At 33.8% G+C, this 27,238-nt stretch overlaps 4 protein-coding genes across 4 annotated transcripts in view; 2 read left to right on the top strand and 2 right to left on the bottom strand.

Moving 5' to 3' along the window:
• Positions 1 to 27,238, bottom strand: part of LOC125856164 (probable LRR receptor-like serine/threonine-protein kinase At3g47570) — a 155,105-nt gene that overhangs the window by 24,374 nt on the left and 103,493 nt on the right. The gene's annotated exons all lie outside the window — the stretch shown is intronic.
• LOC125856894 (probable LRR receptor-like serine/threonine-protein kinase At3g47570) lies at positions 11,379 to 15,252 on the top strand. Its single transcript, XM_049536551.1, has 2 exons — positions 11,379 to 14,431; positions 14,594 to 15,252. Exons 1-2 carry the CDS (start codon positions 11,461 to 11,463, stop codon positions 14,938 to 14,940), a joined length of 3,318 nt encoding a protein of 1,105 aa, XP_049392508.1. The 5' UTR covers positions 11,379 to 11,460; the 3' UTR covers positions 14,941 to 15,252.
• LOC125856901 (receptor kinase-like protein Xa21) lies at positions 19,213 to 20,913 on the top strand. Its single transcript, XM_049536557.1, has 2 exons — positions 19,213 to 20,375; positions 20,540 to 20,913. The coding sequence occupies exons 1-2, from the start codon at positions 19,214 to 19,216 to the stop codon at positions 20,884 to 20,886; spliced, it is 1,509 nt and encodes a 502-aa protein (XP_049392514.1). The 5' UTR covers position 19,213; the 3' UTR covers positions 20,887 to 20,913.
• LOC125856927 (14-3-3 protein 5) lies at positions 24,931 to 26,384 on the bottom strand. Its single transcript, XM_049536588.1, has 4 exons — positions 25,832 to 26,384; positions 25,459 to 25,581; positions 25,224 to 25,340; positions 24,931 to 25,135 (listed from the first exon to the last, which is right to left on the bottom strand). The coding sequence occupies exons 1-4, from the start codon at positions 26,306 to 26,308 to the stop codon at positions 25,085 to 25,087; spliced, it is 768 nt and encodes a 255-aa protein (XP_049392545.1). The 5' UTR covers positions 26,309 to 26,384; the 3' UTR covers positions 24,931 to 25,084.

Here is a 27,238-nt window from a genome sequence, read left to right as displayed (position 1 = left end):
ATTATATTCTTGATATAAGATTGTCAGCTTGGATATTCATGGCCAAACTAGAGGAAAAAATAAAGAGTTGATTGATAGCGAAGTTCATAGCCTCTCATAGAATTCAATTTGACTTTTATAAAGATACATATTTTTAATTATTTTCCTTATTATATTGTTAGTTAAATTATTTGTTATGGTGTATAGCTTCGAAATTTTTCTGTTTATTTAGTATTTAGGGCTTTTGATTTATTTAAGTTTCAATTTATTTTTTGATTAATTTTTTGTTACTTCATTTATTTAACCTAATTTTTTATCCTTACCTAAAGGAGTTTGTAGCTATAGTGCTATTGATTAATTTTTGTGTTGTTATGTTGTATGTTGTGTTCTGAGAATTTTTCTGAATTTTATATTATGTATCACACACATTCAGATTTTTATATCTTTTTTGTGTGATTAAAAACATTGAACATATTAGAATACACGTGCGATAACTAGTATTAGTATAAGTGGGAAGCTCCAACATTCAAAATTGGAATACCATTTTTCCCTAGATTAAATAAAAATGTTATAAAACATGTAAATAATAAAATATTAAATAGTTAAAAGTTGAGTAATCATTTTATCATTTTGAAAAAAAGTTATTTATCAGTAATTTAACTATATTTAATTAATAGAAATATTTCATCTCCCCATTAATTAACCTAATACAGATTACTTGAACTCAATTTACAATCCTACTATTTCATATCTCACATTTACTATTTTTTCCCTTGAGCTTTCAAAAGTTATGTGAACTTTTCATGTTCCTTGTCAAATAGAATTGAGTAATATATAGTGCATGTGCAGTGATTTTCTACAACTCAAGTCACATTAATCTTTCATCTTTAAGCTTTATATAATATATAGATTAGCAGCTATATGCCATAAAAGTTTGAATATATAAATATATATTGTTGATTGGTAACTGCTTTATTCCTCTTATGCTCATTTTAGTTCTCAACAATATATAATTAATATATGAAGATTTGTTAGAGTTTGCTAGCTAATTCTTATTTATTTCTCTACATTTCAGATTTTATTTGGTAGTTGTGCGCTCTTCACATCTCATCATCAGGTACATAATGAATATGCTATTTACAACTCTCTTTTTTATCAATTTTATTATTTCACATACATAAAATATAGTTTGTAGGAAACGTGATATAGAAATAAGATTTTTGAGATTTGAGAAGTTGTTTGTATAATTTTCAAGATATTTAGATCTTATACTTTTTAACATCTTTTACATGTTTTAACTTTTTATATCAAGTCCTTTATTCTTTACTAAGGATTGATTCTTATTATATTTCGTAATGCAATTATACTTAAACAATACAAGTAATACTCTTATGTCAAATTTTCATATGAAAGAAAATGTTCTTGAATAGAGAGATTGATTCTTATTATATTTCGTAATACGATTATATTTCAACCATACAAATAATATTCTTATGTTAAAGAAATCCTAATCTTGAATCAAATAAAGAAAGGATACATGTAGGTGCAATGATAATTAATATATATTGATTCAATTTTTTTGATGTCAGTAATAATTAATTATCTTCGTCATAATATAATTCTTACTTTTTTACTAGGTGTATACTATAGACAATGATATTCTAGCCATATTAAAGAAGACATATGTTGATCAATTTTTTGTTCAACATTTACAAAATACTACTTTCATATATTCAACAACAACTTCTTGTTATGCATACATAAGAGGAGGAATTCCTAATTTCTGAAAGTCATGACATAAGTTTTAATATGCGAAGCATTTGAAAACATAACCAACTTTGCTTATGTTCACATTTAAACTATTAGGTGTTCCTATCAGAAAACATGGAAAGTGAATTAATATTTTAAATTTCAACAATTTCTATTTTATAATTCAATTTTTAAAATATAAAGAAGTTTTATAATAATAATAATATGGGACAAATGTGCAAAGCACGTTCCCAAAGACTAGTATTATTAAAAGTGGGAACAAAAAAGTTAAAAGTTGAATTACAATTTTATCCCTATACTAAATTAAAATATTATAAAATATCTAATTAATTAAATACTAAATATGCCTAAATTGCTAAGTTGATTCACTTATTGTTAAAATAAAGTAGGAGAATGAAGAGTTGTAAAAATAATTAATTATAAAGTTACGAAAAACTATTAGAGAAACTTTTCGTTTCTCTATCTGATCAGTTTTAGGTGTAATTTTTATCATAATGTGTATTAATACCACACCTCCACTATCTCATCATTAATCTTCACACCTTCATAATCTTCCCACGCTCTCAAGAAATTAATGGCATGATTATGATACCTTTTGATTTTACTCAATGATGTCCTATAAATTGTGGTATTTGACACAACAATCTATACACTTTGAAGAGACTTAGGTACACTTTGGAAGAAATAAAAAAAAATTGTCTATATTTCTATTGTTTTTATCCTTTAGTATTAATATCACTTTTAGCTTCAGTTCATAACACTGATCACTAATTCTCCTTATATTCGTTTGTTGTTTACAGAAAGGAAATGTGTACAAATTGTTAGATCTTCTAATGGAGTTTACAACGAGAGAAGGGATGTTGAAATCTTCCCGGAGGTTGAAATCATCTGTAAAAGAACAAGTTGGACTTTAAGCAACTTTATTGATAACCATGATCATTTTCATGTTCTATGAAATTACATCATACCTATATTTGTTATTTCCTTTTTTTTTTTTTAATCAGATCTGATATTTCAAATCCTTGAATGAATTCTACTATAAAGGTTTGTTCATTATGATAATTTATTTTAATATTATGTTGACATTAGATATTATTGTACGAAAATGCTTTGTTTGGGACCTAAAGCTGGTGATTTCTTCATACTTAAAGCTTTGAACATCTAGGTTATATATATATATATATATATATATATATAAACAATGGTTGTTGCATGACCTACCAATAAAAATAAATTTATTCATGTAAAAAACTAAGTTGCAAATAAAAACATTTTAATTTTCGTATTATATTCATGCTTTAGATAAGTTATTTTTTTATTTTTTATGTATAATTATTATTATTTAAAATTTTTTCCTTGTTATCATATTTTTTCATGTTGTTTTTAACACGTCATGAGATCAAAAGAGAATTATTAAGAAATTGCAATCGAAGTTTGTAATTGTAGATGTTTTGATCTAATATATATACAGGGCCGGCTCTTGCTTGATAAATTTAAGGCACATGCCTTTTGGGGGCCTCAAATTTTCATGAAAAAAAAATTATGTGTTCATTTTTTTAATTAAAAAATAATTACTTTTTCTTAAAAAGTATAATTTTAAACAGATATATATTATTTTATTATTTTTAACGCCATTCAAATAGAAGAAATTAAGAAAACATTATTTTGTATGTTTACTTTCTCTTCGCTAACACTCGTATTATTTATCTTTTTAAAAGTCTTTTGCACTTTCTTTTTAAATTTTTTTGATAAGTTAGAGTAATACACTATCAAAAATATAAATTAATAGTTGAAAAAATTCAACAAAGTGACTTACAATTTTTCTTTTGTTTGTTTCTTCTTAAATATTCAAGTATTACATAAACATATTAAAGTAGGGTTATATCAAGTTATCAATTTCTTGTATCAAATTTTATGGTTCTAATGCTTATTTTTATGTAAAGTTTGTCAACTTATTACTTATAGTATTATGTTAACAATTTATATAATGATTGCCTCAGTACAATAATATTTTTCAATGTTGAATTGATAAAATATTACTTAAAATTAATAATTAAAAATGATATTCGAAAAAAATCATTTTAAGAAAAGATATCAAGTTATTATTTGCATTTAAAAAGTTTTAAAAAATAAACATCTATATTTGATATTTATATAAATTTTAGGCCTCAATTAAAATTTCGTTTTAGGCCTCAAATTACGTTGAGCCACCCCCGTATATATACTCAACAGTTAACACAATATACCGCTAGGAGTGTAAATCACATCTAGCCAACCGTTTGATGCAATGTTAATTAATTTTGTTTATCTTTGGTTGCATGTTATATTATTGTTGGTTTGGCAATTTTCGTTTTAAAGAAAATTATTAGCTTATAAACTTCACAATTTATAATGTGTTTTAGTTTCTATTTGAGGAATCAATTATTGAATAGGCAGTGAGAAAATCGCCTTTCGTGATTCAAGTAGTAAGCTCGGATTCATGATTGAGAAAGGAATTTTTCAAGTGCAATTTGAAATTTTCTACTATTCTTAATCTCATTATAAATAATTTTTTTAATTATTTTATTTGATTAAATATAGTTCTTACAAAATATAACACGATAATCATGTTCCAATTTAACATCTATTTGTAGTTCAATACAAACTTTATAAAATAGAAATATAATTAAAAATTAAACTAATCTAACAGTTCTTAAAATTCATCCTTTAACTATAATTCTCCAAATTAAAAAAATTGCAACATGAGATGAGAGTTTTAAATAGATTTTACCTCTTTCAAGTGTTGGATCGTCATGACATCATAAACATTGAAGGGGTGTCACTCATTAACGATTTTAATATTTGTGAAATGAAGAAGGGGTGACAATTTAAAATAATGTGGGATTATCTTATATCTGAGTATACAAGAAATCACATTTTAAATGTCTAAACCACTTATAAATTTGCTAGAGATAAAGAAGAGTTTATTCTTATATGCACATGTATATCATTCTTTAATACCAAATTTCTAACAATCCATCATTATATTGGGGGCCTTCAAAAGCAATAATCATTCTATCAAATACTAATATTATAATTTTGTGAAAGACAATTAAATATAATCATAATCGTAATAAATATTATATTAGATATAAATATATCATAATATTTGTTGCATCTATACCACATATTTGTTCTTAAAAATACAAACAATAAACTCTCTAAATATTGTGCAAGCCTAAGTTAACTTAACAAGTTAAATTTTTTAGGTTTACATAAACAACCTACCGATTACAACTCATGAAACACCTAGACTATTGTAAANTTTTTATTTGTTTTGCAATAGTCTAGGTGTTTATATATATAATATTTGAATGAATCAACATGGATTAACATGGGACGCATGTGTAATACACGTGTCCAGAACTAGTATATATATAGTCGTAAGTCATTCATACTACTTGGAGTCATATACTGTTTGTTCTACAGAGTCTTTAATATGTTTTGAATGTTTGAATAATATTAAGAAATATAATTAAAGATTAAACCTGAGGGCAGGAAAGATCATTGTATGTTCTTATGGGTTTCCGGTATTGAAATAACTTTGCATAACTTATGCGGAGTTTAATATCAGAAATCAACGTTGTATTATTTATTCAGAGAATACGTAAGTTACTAAATTTTACACTCAAAACTAGACATTGAATAAGTATTTTTTCTCATTCTTTAAACCAAACGCACCCCGTAAGTAGTTAAGTCAAGGTTGTGAATAACATAGGATGAGATATAATAATAGTTTGCTTATAGGAGTACTAATTATTTAATGTAGCTTAATAATTAGGGAATCTCAATAACTTGTGTTAGAATAATATGATTGTATGACATAGGAACTGTAGCCAATTAGAGGAGACAAAAGATTCTGGTGGAAAAATAATATTCTACACCAAGGATTGTTATATAATGGTGTAACTTTGGCAACAAAACATATAGTAAAACATATGGAGGAGCACATTTTCTTATTGATTCTTGTCTTTTTCTCTGCTTTTGTATCAGCTGCACCCTCAAATGAGACAGACCAAGAAGCTCTACTAGCTTTTCAAAATCTTATTACAAGTCCCAATAATTTTTTGGCCAATAATTGGACCAAGAATAATGCATCTTTTTGCTCTTGGTTCGGTGTCACGTGCAGTTCAAAAAGGCAACGGGTTGTATCCTTGAATCTTCCTAATTTACAACTTCAAGGCACAATTTCCCCTTCTTTGGCCAATTTGTCATTTCTCAGAGAGCTCAATCTCGAGAACAACTTATTCCATGGGGGCATCCCTTATGGACTTGGCCACTTGCCTCGCTTGCGTGTGATTGATGTTAAAAACAATCAGCTCAACGGAAGTATACCAACAAGTCTATTTCAAAACCGTAGAGTTCAAGTAGTTTCATTGGCTTTCAATGAACTCAGTGGTGAAATGTGGAGAGGGCCATGGTATGTACCTGAACTCAGAGTCTTAAATCTCAGGAATAATAGCCTCACAGGTATAATTCCTCCTGCTATTGGAAATGCCACAAAGTTGCTGAACTTTAGTTTGTCTTATAATAGAATCAACGGCAACATTCCTAAGGAGATCGGTAATCTGAGCCAGCTTGCAGTTTTGTCCTTGACTGATAATCAATTAACAGGTTCCATTCCTGAAGCACTGTTTAATGTCTCGTCACTACTTTCTGTATCTCTGGGAATGAACAGCCTATCTGGTCCTCTCTTGGTTAATAAAGGAAATATTTTATCACATCTGGAGAGTTTAAGTTTAACTCAAAATCAAATTTCTGGTCGAATTCCTTCCAACATCTGCCAACTCGTACAACTTAAAATATTGTCCATATCTTTCAACAACATAACTGGAGAAATACCCAAAAATATTGATTGTTTAACGAAGCTCGAGGAGTTTTATATTGGTAATAATCCAATAGAGGGGACTATTCCCACTTCATTGGGAAATATTTCCACTCTGCGAAATCTTTACTGTGAAAGCAATAGCTTGGAGGGGCCAATTCCTCCAGAACTGGGTAAGCTATCAAATTTGATAGAATTCGATTTTGAACAAAACTATAATCTTATAGGTCAGATTCCAGAGGCTATTTTTAATATATCTTCTTTGAAATACATTGCGTTAACTTCGAACAAACTCTCGGGGAGAATTCCAACCTCTACTGGTCTTCATCTTCCAAACCTCTTAGAACTTCACTTGACTGACAATGAGCTTGAAGGGGAAATTCCTCCGCACATCACAAATGCCTCCAAGCTTGAATATTTGGGGTTAGCAAGCAACTTCTTCAGTGGCAGTATTCCAACTAATTGGGGGAGTCTTTGTGATCTGCGACTTCTTTTCCTACATGAAAATCAACTTACCAGTGAACATGAGTTGCCATTCTTCCAATCTTTGGCAGACTGTAGGATGTTGCAATATCTAGATGTGGGTTACAATCCGTTGAATAGCATTCTGCCAAATTCAATAGGGAATCTTTCATCTACTATTGAATTCTTTGAAATAAGCGACGCTCACATCAATGGCCTCATCCCCACAAGTATAGGCAACATGAGTGGTCTTACAACCTTAGTCTTTCAAGATAACAACTTCACTGGAAATATTCCTCCTGAGTTTGGTATGCTTAAACAACTCCAAGGGATGTATCTAAATAACAATAAATTGCAGGGACATGTTCCTGAGGCAGTATGCAATTTATCTAATTTGGGTCGATTATATCTGCAAGGTAATGAGCTCTTTGGTTTAATTCCAGCATGTATAGGAAATCTTAGCATGCTACAACATCTTTATTTGAATTCTAATAAATTTTCATCAAAATTTCCTTTGAGTCTTTGGAAAATGAGTGGTCTTCTCTTTCTAAACGTGTCACAAAATTCTATAGAGGGAGAAGTTCCATCAGATATTGGAGAACTGAAGGCAATTGTAGAACTAGATCTTTCTGGTAATCACTTTTCAGGAATGATGCCAAGCAATTTGGGTGACCTCCAAAACCTGCAGTCTCTTGCCCTGTCAAACAATTCATTTTCTGGCCAAATTCCATTATCCTTTGCCAACTTAATAAGCTTGGAATTCTTGGATTTGTCTTTAAATGCGTTGTCAGGTACTATTCCTAAGTCTTTGGAAAAACTCCCCCTTAAAAGCATCAATGTTTCATTTAATGAATTAGAAGGTGAAATTCCCAGTGGTGGTGTGTTTTCAAATTCCACTCTGCAATCATTTCTTGGGAACAGAGGTCTATGTGGAGCGCACATATTGGAGATTCCTGCTTGTGTTGTCACTAATCCTGGACAACAATCAAACCTTAAGGAGGTTGTGGTAAAAATTGTTACTCCAGTGATTATTTCATCCTTTGTGATACTCTTGTTGGTCTCAATTTGGATAATGAAATGGCAGAAGAAAGGAAAGTCTAAAGAGGTTGAAAAGGTACCAGAGATCAAGACTTTTCAATTGATATCCTATCATGAGATTCAACGAGCAACAAATAATTTTGATGTATCAAATTTAATTGGTGTGGGAGGTTCTAGCTCAGTGTACAAAGGCACATTATTTAGTGGAGTTGTGGTTGCAATAAAGGTTTTGGATTTGGAAAATGAGCATGTATGCAAGAGATTTGATACTGAATGTGAAGTGATTAGAAATGTTAGGCACAGAAATCTTGTTTCGGTTATTACTACTTGTTCCAGTGATCATATAAGAGCCTTTGTTCTGCAATTTATGTCCAATGGAAGTCTTGATAATTGGTTGTACATAGAAGATCGCCACTTGAACCTTCTTCAAAGAATCACCGTAATGCTTGATGTGGCTATGGCAATTGAATATCTGCACCATGGTCATGATACTCCGATTGTTCATTGTGACCTAAAACCAGCCAACGTTTTTTTGGGTGAAGATATGGTGGCTCGTGTTGGTGATTTTGGCATCTCTAAAATTTTTGCTGTAAGCAAGTCCGTGGCACATACAGAGACATTGGGCACTCTTGGTTATATTGCACCAGGTACGTATACTACTCTCTTCCTTCTAATTAGACATGAACCCTCTCTCTTTGATTTTCTCTTATCAAAATGAAGCCATTCCAAGTGGTAGAACTATATAAAAAGCAAGTCTTTTCTAGTACAAGCATTATTGTTATACTTCAAGTGAGTAATTTTTTCCATTTTCATTCTTGTAAGAATATGGCTCGGAAGGAATAGTGTCCGCTAGTGGTGATGTTTATAGCTATGGCATCATGCTAATGGAGGTTTTGGCAAAAAGAAGGCCAACTGATGAAGAGATATTCAATGAAAATCTTGGCTTGAGGGAGTGGATAAGGCGAGCATTTCCAAATACTATTTTGGAAGTTGTGGATGCCAATCTTTTTCCTGAGATAGAACAAATTACTTCCAAAAGTGAAATCTGCATAGCCTCCATGATAGAATTGGCTTTACATTGCACAAAGGAAATGCCAGAATCAAGAATGACCATGAAAGATGTCGTCAAGAGGCTTAACAAAATCAAGAACGCATTTTGGGAAATGTAAAAGTTACCATCTCTTCTGTTGGTGTTCTTTCTTAGCTGCAAGTTAATATGTTGCATTTCCCTCATTTTGTTATTTCAGATTTGAGTGGTTTCTTAATTAAATGAAGAAATATAATGAATGTGTAGTGTTGCACCTCTTTTTTCTCTCCTTCATATGTTGATTCATTAGCTTCTTCTGTTATATTAAACTATTTGCTAAATGGAAATGCTTAGTTGGACTCCGTGAATTTTGCAGGTGAATGAAAGGCCAGATCTAGTGATTCAACATTTCTTACACAGTAAATACATGTAACGTAAACTCAAACTATTATTTTTATCACCCTTTTTTAGTATTTATTCAGTTTAAGAGCCTAACTGTTCGGCAATGGGCATAGCGTAAAAGATATTTACTGTTACACCCATGATAGAAATGCAGGTTAGGATCAAGAGGGATGAAATTGCCAAAGCTAATGGTTGATGAACGCGAAGATCAAATAAGCCAAGAAAATTTTCAGCTTTAATCTTAGTGTCCTAAAATCGCAGACGAAGAAACAACAGTCAGAGGGAACTTCAAGGACCCATATCATAGCAATTCAGCTAGTAATAGATCATTAAATTTCCAAGAGTTGGTAACCTCAAAATGACATATAGTGATGGATCATTAAATTGGCATTTGTATTTTCATCTTTGATGTTTTCATACTATGCTACACAAATATGGTCATTTATCATAAGAATAAAACTTTGATCGCCAGAGATCTCCGAAGACCTCTAATATGGTATTCGTAATTACATGGAGTCCTATAATCTTGCTCTATACTCTCTGAGTAAGAAAGTAATTTACTAATTGATATAAAGATCAAACCTGAGAGCAAAATGGTCTGTAGCTGCCAACTGGACACTATTTTTTTATTCAATTCCATATGAATGCAACATATTCAGTCGTATAATTTGGTAAGTCTTAATCAAGTCACATGGATAGTGAAACTCATATAGTCGACCACAACTAACTTGGAACTGAAGTGTACTCATTGTTCTAGTACAAAACAAGTAATGTCATCTATTTTGTTAGGGAAAATGCATAAGTACCCCCCAGCCTATGACCGAAATCCCAGAGACACACCTAACCTTTACTAAGGTCCTATTACCCCCCCGAACTTAATTTATCTATAATATTCTACCCTTTTCGGCCTACGTGGCACTATCCTTAAAAAAATTGTCAACATGAGCTGGGCCCACAAGATAGTGCCACGTAGGCCAAAAAGGGGTAGAATATTACATATAAAATAAGTTCGGGGGTAATAGGACCTTAGTAAAGATTAGGTGTGTCACTGGGATTTCGAGCATAGGCTGGGGGGTACTTATGCATTTTCCCATTTTGTTATGATCTATTGTGATATCTCAGAACAGAATGTTCTTATAGTAATCACACGGTGATCGACTGAGCATAATCAAACTTACGATTATCAAGTTAGCAGATTTCATGCATCATGTACTAATAAAATGAGTACAAATTTATAATCGTCTGGCTTGAAACGTTAAAAGTGCGTATTTTTTAAAAACAAAATTAGAGAGTTGAAGTGTTTGATTTTAAGTTTTTGAGTAGGCTAGTACTCAAAAGTAAAAAAAAGTAGTATTTTTTTCCTGGAACCACTTTTGGAGCATTGGTCAAGTATTGTAAAATATTTTTATAATTGATTAGTCGAATATAAATTATTTTTCTCCAAAAATACTTTTAAAAAAGAACCTTTTTTTTTTGCCAGTAAGTGATTCCCATTGACTCGAGCTATGAGACAGCTTGTCTGGACTGCATAATTTCCCATTGACTTAGTTCTGAACCATGTAAATATGAAGAGTTCCTATTTTTCTCAATGCAAGTTGATTGACTATCAAGGCCACCCCACCCCACCCTCTTTTGGAAAGGTATTAGGAAGTAAGCGTAAGTGTGGGACTGCTGCAAGTGACTCAAGTGAAGTGGACAGGTTCTTTTTCCTTTAGCTGCTTATTTTCCATCTTTTCATCTGTTTTCACATTAATCTACTTGATACTTATTTTCCTCCTCCATATTAATCTGCTTTCACATTTTTGAAATAATGTAGTCTATCCTTTTCAACAATTTACATATATAGTGGAGTATAACTTTGATCTTTGGCAAGACCACACACACAGAAAACATTCTATTTCCAGTGCATAGTAACAGCATGGAGAAGCACATTTTTTTATTGACTCTTCTCTTTCTAGTTCAATTTTTTATATCAATTGCTTCCTCAAATGATACGGACCAAGAAGCTCTACTATCTTTCCAAAATCTTATTACAAGTCCGAATCATTTTTTTGCCAATAATTGGACCAAAAATACTTCTCTTTGCTCTTGGTTTGGTGTCACTTGCAGTTCAAAAACGCAAAGGGTTGTGGCCTTGGCTCTTCCTAATTTGCAACTTCAAGGCACAATATCCCCGTCTTTGGCCAATTTGTCCTTTCTCAGAGAGCTCAATCTCGAGAATAACTTATTCCATGGTGGCGTACCGTACAGACTTGGCCACTTGCCTCGCTTGAGAGTGATTAATGTTCGAAACAATCAGCTAGAAGGAAGTATTCCGACAAGTCTATTTCAACACCAAAGAGTTCAATTCATTTCATTGGCTTACAATAAACTCATTGGTGAAATGTGGAAAGGGCCATGGTATGTACCCGAACTCAGAGTCCTAAGTCTCAGGAATAATAGCCTCACAGGTATAATCCCTTCTTCTGTTGGAAATGCCACAAAGTTGCTGAACTTCAGTTTGTCTGGGAATAGAATCAATGGTATCATTCCAACTGAGATTGGTAATCTTAGCCAACTTATAGAGTTGCATTTGTTCAATAATCAATTAGCAGGTTCCATTCCAGCAACACTGTTTAATATTTCGTCGCTAATTAGAGCATCTCTGGCAAGCAATAGCCTTTCTGGTCCTCTCTTACTTGATGAAGGGAATAATGTGTCAAATCTGAAGTATCTAAGTATATCTAAGAACCAAATTTCTGGTTGCATTCCTTCTAACATATGCCAACTCACAGAGCTCAAAATTTTGTCCATATCTTATAACAATATGATTGGAAACATACCCAGAAATATTGGTTGTTTATCCAAAATCGAGGAGTTTTATATTGGAAATAATCCAATAACAGGGACTATTCCCACTTCATTGGGTAATATTTCCACTCTGCGGAATCTTTATTGTGGAAACAGTCGCATAGTGGGGCAAATTCCAAAGGATATTTTTAACTTATCTTCTTTGGAAATGATTGATTGCAGCTACAGTAACCTCTCAGGTAGAATTCCAACCACATCAGGTCTTCATGTTCAGAACCTTAAAGAACTTTTCTTGGGGCACAATGAGCTGGAAGGGGAAATTCCATTGTTCATAACAAATGCTTCCAAGCTTGAGATATTGGGGCTAGAAAATAACTTTCTCACAGGCACTATTCCTACTAATTTGGGGAATCTTCGTGAGCTGCAAGAACTGTTCCTACATGATAATCAACTTACCAATGAACCAAGAGAGCATGAGTTGCAATTCTTCAATTCTTTGGCGGACTGTAGGATGCTGCGATATCTACAAGTGGGTTTCAATCCGTTGAATGGCGTTCTGCCCGATTCTATTGGGAATCTTTCATCTACTATTGAAAACTTTCATATAGCAGATGCACACATCAATGGCCCCATCCCCAGGGGCTTACTCAACATGAGCGGTCTAATAGCCCTAAGCCTTGGAGAAAACAACTTGGCGGGAAGTATTCCTTCTGATGTTGTTAAGCTTGAACAACTCCAAGGTCTGTATCTAAATAACAATAAATTGCAGGGACATATTCCAGAGGCAGTATGCCATTTATCTAATTTGGTTCAATTAAGTCTGGGTGGTAATGAGCTCTTTGGATTAATTCCAGAATGTTTGGGAAATCTTAGGATGCTACAAGCCATTATATTGAGTTCTAACAAATTTTCATCCAAGATTCCTTTGAGCATTTGGAAGATGAGTGGTCTTCTCTATCTAATCATGTCACAAAATTCTATAGAGGGAGAAGTTCCACAGGATATTGGAGGACTGAAGGCCATTGTAGGACTAGATCTTTCTGGTAACCACTTTTCAGGCATGATACCAAGCCAATTGGGGGACCTCCAAAACATGAATACTCTTGACCTGTCAAACAATTCATTTTCAGGCTCAACTCCATTATCCTTTGCCAACTTGATAAGCTTAGAATACTTGGATTTGTCTTTAAATGTGTTGTCAGGTACTATTCCCAAGTCTTTGGAAAAGCTATTATACCTTAAAAGCATTAATGTTTCATTTAATGATTTAGAAGGTGTAATACCCAGTGGTGGTGTGTTTGCGAATTCCACTCTGCAATCATTTATTGGGAACAAAGGTCTATGTGGAATGCACATAATGGAGATTCCTGCTTGTGCTATCACTACAACTGGACAACAATCAAAGTCTAAGAAGCTTGTGCTTAAAATTGTTATTCCAGTGATTGCTGCTTCTTTTCTGATATTTTTGTTTGCTATAGTTTGGATAATGAAACGACAGAAGAAAGCAAACTCCAAAGATGTGGAAAAGGTACCAGAGATCAGGACTTATCAATTGGTTTCTTATCACGAGATTCAACAAGCAACAAATAATTTTGATGGATCCAATTTAATTGGTGTGGGAGGTTCGGGCTCTGTGTACAAAGGTACATTATCTAGTGGAACTGTGGTGGCAATAAAGGTACTCGATTTGCAAAATGAAGAAGTATGCAAGAGGTTTGATGCTGAATGTGAAGTGATGAGAAATGTTAGGCACAGAAATCTTATTCCAGTGATTACTACTTGTTCTAGTGAATACGTAAGAGCCTTTGTTCTACAGTATATGCCCAATGGAAGTCTTGAGCGTTGGTTGTACATAGAAGATCGCCACTTGAACCTTCTTCAAAGAGTCACCATAATGCTTGATGTGGCTCAGGCAATTGAATATCTACACCATGGTCATAAAACTTTGATAGTTCATTGCGACCTAAAGCCAACCAATGTTCTTTTGGACGAAGAAATGGTGGCACATGTCGGTGATTTTGGGATCTCAAAAATATTAGCTGCAAGCAAGTCCATGGCACATACTGAGACATTAGGCACTCTTGGTTACATTGCACCAGGTACGTACACTAGTCTCATTCCTTTTCACTTATCATTAACCTTTTCTCTAATCAAAATTAAGCTCTTTCGATTTCTAGAAATATATAAAAATCACGTCTTTGATTGTAAAAAACAATTATTATCTTTCGACTATAATTTATATATTTTTCATTCTTCTAAAGAATATGGCTTGGAAGGAAGAGTGTCCAGTAGTGGTGATGTTTACAGCTATGGCATCATGATGATAGAGGTATTGACAAAAAGAAGACCAACTGATGACGAGATATTCAATGAAAATCTTGGCTTGAGACAGTGGATAAGACAATCATTTCCCAAGACAATTATGGAAGTTGTGGATGTCAATTTTATTCATGAGGAAGAACATTTCAATTCAAAAAGTGAAATATGCATAGGCTCCATGATGGAATTGGCTTTGGATTGCACAAAGGAAATGCCAGAGTCAAGGATAACAATGAGAGACGTAGTCAAGAGGCTTGACAAAATTAAGAACACATTTTTGGGAACATAGAAATTAGCATCTTTTAAAGTGTTCTTTTTTAGTTGCAAGCTAATATGTTGATCAGCTTTTTCTGTTTAAATGGTTTATAAGGAATGAAGTTCGAGGATTAAAATGGAGGAAGGTTGGGATGGAGTACCAAAATGAAATTTTGGTGTAACTTAGAGGGGCTATCTATGTATTTGACCTTGTGTGAATGTACGTGTGTCTTGCTGTTCACATGGGTTCTATCAAACAGCTATAAATTTGAATACATTCTATGTTGTAGTTATTTTTAAAATGTTATACAGCACAAAACTGAGCTGTGTTGATATGCAAATAAAGTACAAATAAAGGAAAGGATCCAATTTTCTGATTTGTCTTCGCATGTTACTATAGAGAGTTGGATATTATTGCCTTGAGGTGACCTGGTTGTGGTAAATCTTTTGCATAAACTTGAGTTGCTGTTTATGTTTATTCAAGTTGGTCACCTTTTCCCAAGCTTTGGTAGACAAAATTATCGGTATTGATATTTGTGTGGTGATAAGATGTAGCAGAAACCCGCAAAATTAGTGAAGCCTGATAAAAAGAAGTTGTTAATCTTCATAAATGTTTGAGAAGGAACTAACCTGCTGCATAGTATGGATGAACATCAGGACCAACTGGACATTAAAAACTTCAAAGAACGTTTACTTCATGTGAACCCTCAACTGAAGGACATATTGGCTTCATATTTACTGCAATTCTGCAAGTCAACCACGGACAAGTTGCCATTCGAGTCATTAGAAACTTTGTTTTATATTTATAAAATCACTCAAACTTAAGCCTTTGTATCGACAAAATCACTCAACCAAATTTATCATTAAAAAAAATTCATAATATGTATTAATTGACAATGACAAAAAGATGGGAAGCAATCTAATTTTTGGAAACATAATATTCGAAAGTAACTGCGGATGAAAGTGGTATTTACTGTATATAGATTGATTTCAAACTTTTAACATATAATTTTTACTTCTTTCCAAGTGTAGTTTCATGGTAAACACAAGTTGTAACAAGATTGAGTAAAAATGTAAACCTACAGCTGCAGAAGCAGGAATAATAACACCGAAAACAATATTATTTTCATAAAGTCCATGCCTTGAAATAGGCTCACGAATATCATTGGAGGAGCAGCAATGATAAATACATCTTGACATTGAATTTGATCGACACAAAAATGATGAACTGACTCTCGTACTTCAAACGCCCTTTTCTTTATTAGTGTGCTGAGCGCGAATGATGAGTTTTGATTTTAGTTTTGTAACTCAAGTGTAATGTTGGGAAGCTTGCAAGAAAATTATTGATTTATTCCTTTTTGGAGAAATGATTTTCAATGAATACTATTTGTTTTATGTGTGTGAAATCGGATCGATAGACATTTGAGCAATTAGGGAAACTTGAGGAAGAACATCTAGTTTTTGTTGAAGAAGAAAAGAACAGAGTTTTGTGAGGTAAAGCAAGTTGCCCATGAGGCCCTGATATTGCCCAAACATTGCGGAATTGATCCTTCAAGTTGTTTCTCGCCAAATCTAGCATTACCAATGATATCAAATTGCAAATAGACGAAGGAATTTCTTCACTGAGATTATTATGGGATATGAAGAAGAATCTTGTGGAATAGGTGTGAACCTTGAAGCAAATTGGATCAAGAATCAACAGTATCTACAAATTGATTCCCATTGACTTGGTTTATGGACAACTTGTCTGAACTGCATGGATTTTCATGGACTTAGATCTGATTCTATCTTTCTCAATGCAAGTTGATTGGACTATCAAGGCCATTATAATTATTTCAATATCTTTTACACCGTCAGTTCACAGACCCCCCACCCCACCCCACCTCCCACCCCCACTTAAAAGATTGACTCTTAATATTAAGTAAAGATCTGTGTAAATATAGTAAGTTTATATTGTATTTGTCAGAGATGTAATATTCTATTAGATATTGTAGGATATGTTAATATAATATTCTGAGATTTTAGGAGTAGGAGACTAAACTCATGTATATATATTCTTCCTTCATGTAATGAGATAACAGATCAAATTCTTCAAATTCTTATCTCTGTTTTTATACTTGACAATATAGCAAGATTAATTTCTTCTTTCTGTTATGAGTTAGCTACTATTGTCGACTATCAAGTGAAGTGGACAGATTCTTTTTCCTTTTGCTACTTATTTTAGTCCTTTTGATGTGTTTTCACGTTACTCTTTTTGCTACTTATTTGATCTGTTCAGACATTAATCTTCTTACTACTTATTTTCCTCCTCCGTCTTAATCTGTTTTCATATTTTCAAAATATTGTGGAGCAACTTTGATCTTTGGCAAGACCACACACATAAATTAATTCAAGTTCCCTTTCCAGTGCATAGTAACAACATGAAGAAGCACATTTTTATATTGACTCTTCTCTTTCTAGTTCAATTTTCTATATCAATTGCCTCCTCAAATGAGACGGACCAAGAAGCTCTACTAGCTTTCCAAAATCTTATTACAAGTCCGAGTCATTTTTTGGCCAATAATTGGACCAAAAATACTTCTTTTTGCTCTTGGTTTGGTGTCACTTGCACTCCAAAAAGGCAAAGGGTTGTGGCCTTGACTCTTCCTGATTTACAACTTCAAGGCACAATTTCCCCGTCTTTGGCCAATTTGTCCTTTCTCAGTGTGCTCAATCTCCGGATCAACAACTTCCATGGCGGCATCCCTTACGGACTTGGCCACTTGCCTCGCTTGCGAGTGATTGATTTTCAAAACAATCAACTCCAAGAAAGTATTCCAACAAGTCTATTTCAACACCAGAGAGTTCAAATCATTTCATTGGCTTTCAATAAACTCGGTGGTGAAATGTGGAAAGGGCCATGGTATGTACCCGAACTCACAGTTTTAAATCTCAGGAACAATAGCCTCACAGGTATAATACCTCCTTCTATTGGAAATGCCACAAAGTTGCTGAACTTCAGTTTGTATGGGAATAGAGTCGGCGGGAACATTCCAAAGGAAATCGGTAATCTCAGCCAACTTGAATTTTTCTCCTTGTTCGATAATCAATTAACAGGTTCTATTCCTGCAGCACTATTTAATATCTCCTCGCTTCTTGTCGCATCTCTAGCATTCAATAGCCTTTCCGGCCCTTTCTTGCTTGATGAAGGGAACGTTGTGTCAAATCTAGAGTCATTAACTATATCTAACAACCAAATTTCTGGTTACATTCCTTCCAACATTTGCCAACTCACAGAACTCAAAGCGTTGTCCATATCTTTCAACAAGATAACTGGAGGAATACCCAAAAATATTGGTTGTTTATCCAATCTCGAGGAGCTTTATATTGGTGACAATCCAATAAAAGGGACTATTCCCGCATCATTGGGAAATATTTCCACTCTGCAAAATCTTTATTGTGGAAGCAATCACTTGGAGGGGCCAATTCCTCCAGAATTGGGGAAGCTATCAAATTTGAGGCAAATTAGCTTTGTCCAAAATAATAATCTTATAGGTCATATTCCAAAGGCTATATTTAATATATCTTCTTTGGAAATAATCGATTTCAGTTACAATAACCTCTCGGGGAGAATTCCAACCACTACAGGTCTTCATCTTCCAAACCTTAAAGAACTTTTCTTGGGAGTCAATAAGATCCAAGGGGAAATTCCATTGTTCATATCAAATGCTTCCATGCTTGAGATACTGGGGCTAAACAGGAACTTCCTCACAGGCAATATTCCTTCCAATTTAGGAAATCTTCGTGACCTGCGACGCTTATACTTAGAGGGTAATCAACTTACCAATGAACCAAATAATCATGAGTTGCAATTCTTTAATTCTTTAGTGGACTGTAGGAAGCTGCAATATCTAACAGTGGGTAACAATCCATTAAATGGTATTTTGCCCGATACTATTGGAAATCTTTCATCTACTATTGAATCAATTCACATGGGAAATGCACAAATCAGTGGCTTCATTCCCACAGGTATAGGAAACTTAAGCGGTCTAATGTCACTAGCTTTTGTGGAAAACAACTTGATGGGAACCATTCCGTCTGAAGTCGGTAAGCTTGAACATCTCCAAGGTCTGTATCTATATAGCAACAAATTGCAAGGGAATATTCCAGAGGTAGTTTGTCATTTATCTTATTTGGTTACATTATCTTTGCATGTTAATGAGCTCTCTGGGGTGATCCCAAAATGTTTAGAAAATCTTACCACGCTACGAGTTCTTTCATTGAGTTCTAACAAATTTTCATCAAAGCTTCCTTTGAGTCTTTGGAAGATGAGTGGACTTCTCTATCTTTTCATGTCACGAAATTCTATAGAGGGAGAAGTTCCACAGGACATTGGAGGATTGAAGGCCATTGTAAAACTAGATCTTTCTGGTAACCACTTTTCCGGCATGATACCAAGCCAATTGGGGGACCTCCAAAACATGAAAGTTCTTGACCTGTCAAACAATTCATTTTCAGGCTCAATTCCCTTATCCTTTGCCAATTTGATAAGTCTAGAATACTTGAATTTGTCTTTCAACGCATTGTCAGGTACTATTCCTAAGTCTTTGGAAAAGCTTTCATACCTTAAAAGCATCAATGTCTCATTTAATGATTTAGATGGTGAGATACCTAGTGATGGTGTGTTTTCAAATTCCACGTTGCAATCATTTCTTGGGAACAAAGGTCTATGTGGAGTACACATATTGGAGATTCCTGCTTGTGCTATCACTAATCCTAGAAAACAATCAAAGTCTAAGGAGCTTGTGCTGAAAATTGTTATTCCAGTGGTTACTTCATCCTTTCTGATATTATTGGTTGTGTCAGCTTGGATAATAATGAAACAAAAGATGAAAGGAAAGTCCAAAGACATGGAAAAGGTACCAGAGATCAGGACTTATCAATTGGTTTCTTATCATGAAATTCAACGAGCAACAAATAATTTTGATGGATCCAATTTAATTGGTACGGGAGGTTCTGGCTCTGTGTACAAAGGTACATTATCTAGTGGAACTGTGGTGGCAATAAAGGTTCTCGATTTGCAAAATGAGGAAGTATGCAAGAGGTTTGATACTGAATGTGAAGTGATGAGAAATGTTAGGCACAGAAACCTTATTTCAGTGATTACTACTTGTTCTAGTGAATACATAAGAGCATTTGTTCTACAGTATATGCCCAATGGAAGTCTTGATAATTGGTTGTACAAAGAAGATTGCCACTTGAACCTTCTTCAAAGAGTCAACATAATGCTTGATGTGGCTGTGGCAATTGAATATCTACACCACGGTCATGATACTCCAATAGTTCATTGCGACCTAAAGCCAGCCAACATTCTTTTGGATGAAGAAATGGTGGCACATGTTGGTGATTTTGGCATCTCTAAAATATTAGCTGTAAGCAAGTCCATGGTACATACTGAGACATTAGGCACTTTTGGTTACATTGCACCAGGTACGTACACTAGTTTCGTTCTTTTTCACTTATCATTAACCCTTTCTCTTATCAGAACTAAGCTCTTCCGAATTCTGGAACTAAACAGAAACCAAGTCTTTCATTGTACAAAACAATTATTATCTTCCGATTGTAATTTATTTTTCATTTTCATTCTTCTAAAGAATATGGCTTGGAAGGAGTAGTGTCCATTAGTGGTGATGTTTACAGCTATGGCATCATGATGATGGAGGTATTGACAAAAAGAAGACCAACTGAAGACGAGATATTCAACGAAAATCTTGGCTTGAGGCAGTGGATAAGACAAGCATTTCCCAGGACAATTATGGAAGTCGTAGATGCCAATCTTTTTCATGAGGAAGAATCTGTCAATTTCAAAAGTGAAATATGCATAGCCTCCATGATGGAATTGGCTTTGGATTGCACAAAGGAAATGTCAGAGACAAGGATAACTATGAGAGACGTAGTGAAGAGGCTTAACAAAATCAAAAACACATTTTTAGGAACATAGAAATTAGCATCTCTTAAAGTGGTGTTCTTTTTTAGTGGCAAGTTAATATGTTTTTTGTAATCAGTTTTTTTATGTTTAAATAATGGTTCATAATGAATGAAGTTGGGGGATTAAGATGGAACAATGGTTAGATGGGAGTTCGACAGCAAAACGGACACTTTTTAAATTCTGATCACCAAAAGGGACACTCTAAAAACACACATCAAAACGGACAGTTGACCATTTATGGGCATACTATAACTACCATATTTTAACACCGTCATCCCCGTTAACTCCAAATCCATCAAAAGTAATATTACACAAACTTTAAAGGTAGTTCGCCTACAAATGAGCAAACTACAATTATTTTTATTAACTTCTTACGTGAATCTATATCTCTTTTTTCCTCACGTGAAGCTATATCTCTTTCTTCAACTATAAGTATGAGTTATTCACTCCACATTTTCTCATTCATCTTTTGATTTTTGAAATTTGATAGTCATGTCCCAACAATTCGGAAAGTGTGTATATTCAATTGAACCAAATGTTTGTAAATGCAAAGAGTATTGTAAAATGAAAACATAGAGGACTCCAAGAAATTCCCGTCGTAAGTTTTGGAGTTGTGCTCGTTCAAAGGTAAAAACAAAAAAAAGAGTAAGTTGTTCACTTCAAAATATTTGGGTATTCGCTTGTTTTGTTATTTTAGGAAAATGATGGATGCGATTATTTTTTGTGGGCAGAAAACATGCTCATAAATGAAACTAACACCATTCTTTCAAGGGTGAGGAGACCCAGCTCTTTCGACGATGATATAACTTCCCACATCAATATGAAATTTGTAGAAGATAGAGAAGATATAAGGACATTGCTAAAAGAATCAGAAGAAAAACAAAGTCAGTTTAAGAATAATGAAACTCAGCATGAGAATTGTATTTTGAAAGAAAATTGAATGAAGAAGAGAAAAAAAATAATTGTTGGACGTTTTTATGTGGTCTTTTGATTTTCTATTTGATTTGGAAATATTTTATAGTCGATTAGTTCTATGTTATTTTTACTTAATTTTAGTTTTTATGTAGTATGTTTTAGAATTTTAGTAGTTTGAATTTTTCATGTAGTATGAATGAAGCAATTTTAGTAAGATTATTATAGTTGAATATAGAGATATAGATTCCTGTAGGAGTAAATAAAAAGAATTGTCGTTCACCAATTTGTGGGCGAACTATCTTTAAAGTTTGTGTAATATTATTTTGGATATTAGGAGTTAACGGGGATGACGGTGTTAAAATATGGTAGTTATAGTTCGCTCATAAATAAGCGAACTATCCATTTTAGCGTGTGTTTTTAGAGTATCCCTTTTGATTTTTAGAGTTTGAAAAGTGTCTGTTTTGATGCCGAACTCATTGAAATGGAGTGTTAGAATGAAAAATTGGTGCAAGTTAGAGGGGCTATCTATGTATTTGCCCTTTGTATGTAATGGAATGTACTTGTGTCTTGCTGTTCACATGGGTAGTATCAAACAGCTCAAAATTTGAAATCATCATTCTAAGTTGTATTTTTTTTAAATGCTATACGGCACAAAGCTGAGTTGTATTGGTATGCACATAAAGTACACCTAATTGAAAGGATCCAATATTTTTTCCTATTTGTCTTCGCAAGTTTTAATAGAGAGTTGGATATTATTGCCTTTTAGGTGACCTGTGTGGTAAATGTTTTGCATAAACTTGTTGATTTTTTATTTATTCAACTTGTCACTTTTTTTCAAGTTTTGGTGGATAAAGTTATAGGTAATTGTATGCTAAAATGACATAGTAGTTATCTCATGAAATTAATTGTAATGTGCAACTTGACTCAAAGATAATGATCAAAAACACACTTGAGGTATCATTTTTTTGCGTTTCTTACTTGAAGTATCAACATATTTATCAAAACACACCTCAAAATTGACTAGATCAAGTATTGTAATACAATCGCTAAAAGGCACGTCACAACATAATTTGCCCATAAAATTTCATGCACATGACAAACGACTTATTCGAGACATGTTTGGATAAATAGTTGACTATAGTTTAGGTAGAAAACGCTAACTTCCGATTGTAAACTAGGAGAAAACGATACTTCAGATGTATTTTTATACCATTATTTCTTAATGATTCAATTTTCCAGTTAAGTTATTTTATTCTCACGTGGAGTGTCATTTGACACTATTTTTTAAAAAATAATAAAACGAGTACACCGCATACCATCAAATACTAATTGATGTGTGTTTAGATGATAGTTCAAGTAGAAAAGGTGTTTGCTAACACCAGATAGATTAATTAGAAAACTCAAAATAAGATGATACTTCAAGTGTGTTTTTAAACATACTATAATAAAAAAGTCGTCAACTTTCATAAATGTTTTGAGAAGGAATAAACCTGCTGCACAGTATGGATGGATGAAAATCTGGACCCACTAGACATTGCAAACTTCAAAGAACGTTTACTTTGTGTGAACCCCATTTAATGCCCTTTTGTAAGGGTCAAAGGACATAGTGCCTTCAAATTACTGCAACTCTGCAAGTCAACCAGGCACAAATTCACATTCAAAGGCGTTGCAAAACTCTGTATTCACACATGTATACATATTGGAGGAGACATCCACGGCACACGCAACAAAATTAGTAGCCATTGCATGTTAGGGGTCGAAGAGAGAAAGAAGGAGAACTGTTTATAAAAGCAAAAACCGCAAAAAAGCTACTAGTTTCATGAGGCTTGAAGTGAAAAACCAGACTAATTTATCTATCCAATATACAATGGTATCAACATTAATCCAACTCCTTAAAGTTGAAATAGCCACTTCTGTTGGAATCACTTTGAATGGCATTGCTCAAAGCGACACTTGTCTGAAAGCACATTGTGTGACCCAATAATAATACTGAAAGAAAGGGAGAGAGCGCGGGTGCAATGTGTCACCAATCTGTTCAATTGAGAACCCCAACACTAACGGTAGGTTGCACTATCAGCAATAAGTAACAGATACAATGAAACATACACCAAAGGACCAACAATTTTGCAAGACTCGTGAATCAAACTGTGAAGATTGGAAAAGGGGAACAAAAAGAGTCCAGTGCCAGCTTTAATCATCAAGAAGATGCTTTAGCATATCAGTTAAAGTAATGGCTAGTATCAGGCGTTATGTTGCCTTTCGCCAGTCAATGTTTCTGCGTGCTGATGCTGGAAACAGCTTCATAAATACTAAAGGGTAAAGACAAACGAGCACTCATTTATCACCAATATTTACGGTATGTATTTGAAGTTTCAAATTCCAACCCAAAATTCATCAAAGAATCTTGAATAAACTACAGCTAGCCAATGAGATGCTGCCGCCCCAAATTGAGAACTTTATTCAAAGAAAGCAAGGACCATGACGGGCCTCCCTTTATTGACCAAAAAAAAGACGGTTCTAGTGTGCACGTCATGCTTGGCAATACATTTTTAAATTGGACAAATGAAACCAAAAGTCAACAACTAGTTACAGCATTTGCCAACTCTGAAACAGAGCAAACGTCATTCCCAAGATCTATCATTGTGCAGCAGCAACAACAACGTGTACGTGGCAGGTAATGTATACGGACACCTTACCCTCTACCTATGGAGGTAGACGGATCTATCATATACTTTGTAAATGCCTACCAAAAATGGGCCTCTATTAAAACAGATGGAATATTAAGGACGCAAAGTAATAATCTTCTTAAAAAAATCCAAGCTAAAGGTATGGATGTATATGTACTTGCTGCCTTCAATAAAGAAATGTGAATGCAACACAAACGATGTGTGTCACAAGAAAAATTTAATCTTGACTTGATACAAAATTATTAGAGACACATATCCAAGTGAACACAAAATGGAGTAGACAATCAAAATGCAGAATTTGAAGGAAGATCAAATCCACAATGCCCTACTTCTTTGAGAAAAGGGAAATACAAAGTGCTACTTGCTTCGTAAAAATAAATATTCATTTCCACGAAATAAGAGTGCTTCATCAGAGCATCCAAATACAAAAGAAATACTGAGACAAAAAGTAATCTTGATGAAAACAACAAATGGCAAGAAACAGCGCCTTTAGGTAATAGGGTTTACAAATCACAGGATAAGGACTACAAACAGCCAATTTTGATCAATGAGTAAAATTACATCATCGGTTTTCGATCCTAAGCAAAGAGGTTTCACTCACGTTGTTACTACTCATTATCAGCTTTTGATGGTTCTTTGATCTCATCAGTTCCATCATCCTGAAGAAGAAAAGTCAACAAGAGATGGATTAGCCAAACAATCCAATAAGCAAAACAATCAAATTAACAAAAGAACACAAGGATTTACCTGCATATCCGAGGTCCACAAAGTGAGGTTATCACGCAGAAGTTGCATAATCAAAGTGCTATCCTTGTAGGACTCCTCTCCCAGGGTGTCAAGCTCCGCAATTGCCTCATCAAAGGCCTTTTACACAACCATACAAACCATAAACAACATTGAATAGACCCAAACATCTATTTTTCTTTCCAAAATTACCCTGGATGCTCATTTGGGAAACAAGAGATAACAATAAATTTGTTACCTGTTTGGCGAGATTACAAGCACGGTCAGGAGAATTCAATATCTCATAGTAAAAGACTGAGAAATTGAGAGCTAGACCCAATCGGATTGGATGTGTAGGGGCCAATTCGCCATTAGCAATATCCTGAAAACGAGAGAGACGTCACGTTCATGCTCCGATTAAATAATACTACATGGTTCACCACAGGAAACATTTTTTTTCCTTTTGACAACAAATTCTAATGGATTTTAGTTACTCTTCTCAATAAAAATTGTGACTTGCAGTACTTGTTTATGCAATTTCCAAACACACAGAGAACATTTCCATTCGCAGAACTCATATGAGATTTTCCTCCAGCATTTCCAAAAAAGTTAAAGAATGAAAGTCTAAATACCTGAGCAGACTTGTAGGCCGAAAGAGTATTCTCTGCAGCTTCTTTTCTCTCGGTTCCGGTTTTGAACTCAGCCAAGTACCGGTAATAATCTCCCTTCATTTTCAAATAGAAAACTTTGGAGTCTCCGGTAGCAGCTGACCCGATGAGTTTTGAATCAAGTAACTTGAGGATGCCGTTACAGATCGAAGTCAGCTCATTCTCGATCTGAGATCTGTATTTTTTAATGGAGGCAACGTGATCTTCGTTACCACGACTCTCCTCTTTCTGCTCGATCGATGAAATTATACGCCAGGATGCTCTCCTAGCTCCGATCACGTTTTTGTATGCGACGGAGAGAAGGTTGCGTTCCTCGACGGTTAGTTCCTCGCCGTCCAAGGCGGCGACGACCTTCTCCATGAATTCTACCATCTCCTCATAGCGTTCAGCTTGCTCAGCAAGCTTCGCCATGTACACGTTCTCTTCACGTGGAGACGCCATTGATGGTTCTGTGTTCTAGAGAGAGAAAGAGTGGTTTTAGAGAGAGAAAGTTGAGAAAATGGAATGAGCGGTTTTGGAAATTCTCCACCTTCCATTTTGGTTTTATTTGTCTGCAAATGTGGGCCGGGCTGCTGGTGGTTAACTTGGGCCATCTTTAAGGATGGGGTCTTTGCCTCATTTGGGCCTTCACACTACTCACACTTCAACTTTAAAGAAAAATAAACCTTTGCATATAGTCACTCAAAACTAGTCTAACTACACTCCATAACTATAGTTTGTTAATTACGATTCATAGTTATATGCTATAGGGAGGAGAGTGGCGAGCGAGACTGGGAGAGGGAGGAGAGAGGCGAGCGAGAGAGAGCAGAGAGTGGGAGAGAGGTGAATTGTATATGTATATCAGTTAGATAATTGTATATTATACATATGTATTTATATATATGACAAGCGAGATTGGGAGAGGGAGGAGAGAGGCGAGCAAGAGAGGGAAATAATTTGTATAATTAGCATCTCGTTTGTATAATTTGCGGGTACATTTGTATAATTCGCGTTTTTTTGTATAATTCAGTAATATAAAGTCTGGAATTATACAAATATGATAAAACTCGAAATAACAAATTGATACAAACACAAACATATGAACTTTAAACAATTATACAAAATATATTATATAAATTATATTATACAAAATCCAAAAACTACACGTTTATACAAACTTTAAAAAGTTATACATAAAAAGATTGAATGTAAATAGTGACAAAACTGAAAAATCAAAGGAAATCATCGTCATATACAAATACAAATCATCGTATACAAATACAAATCAAACGAAAAATTGTTAGTTGTGAATTATACAAATGTGGCAAATTATACAAACGTGGTTAATTATACAAATGACTATATTTCAATTAAATGGTTTGAAGTGGCTAT

The sequence above is a fragment of the Solanum stenotomum genome, chromosome 2 (assembly GCF_019186545.1).
Source record: "Solanum stenotomum isolate F172 chromosome 2, ASM1918654v1, whole genome shotgun sequence".
Taxonomy (NCBI): Eukaryota; Viridiplantae; Streptophyta; class Magnoliopsida; order Solanales; family Solanaceae; genus Solanum; species Solanum stenotomum.
Note: the sequence above shows the minus strand (reverse complement) of the source record. Positions and strands in the feature narration are given on the sequence as shown.

Bases quoted from the DNA above. Each gene is read 5' to 3' on its own strand.
- LOC125856927 (XM_049536588.1), bottom strand. From the start codon at position 26,308: ATGGCGTCTCCACGTGAAGAGAACGTGTACATGGCGAAGCTTGCTGAG. The intron at 25,582-25,831 runs GTATTTAGACTT...TCTCGTTTTCAG, and splicing joins CGGCCTACAAGTCTGCTCAG to GATATTGCTAATGGCGAATT. The intron at 25,341-25,458 runs GTAACAAATTTA...GTTGTGTAAAAG, and splicing joins CTTGTAATCTCGCCAAACAG to GCCTTTGATGAGGCAATTGC.
- LOC125856894 (XM_049536551.1), top strand. From the start codon at position 11,461: ATGGAGAAGCACATTTTTTTATTGACTCTTCTCTTTCTAGTTCAATTT. The intron at 14,432-14,593 runs GTACGTACACTA...ATTCTTCTAAAG, and splicing joins TCTTGGTTACATTGCACCAG to AATATGGCTTGGAAGGAAGA.
- LOC125856901 (XM_049536557.1), top strand. From the start codon at position 19,214: ATGAGTGGACTTCTCTATCTTTTCATGTCACGAAATTCTATAGAGGGA. The intron at 20,376-20,539 runs GTACGTACACTA...ATTCTTCTAAAG, and splicing joins TTTTGGTTACATTGCACCAG to AATATGGCTTGGAAGGAGTA.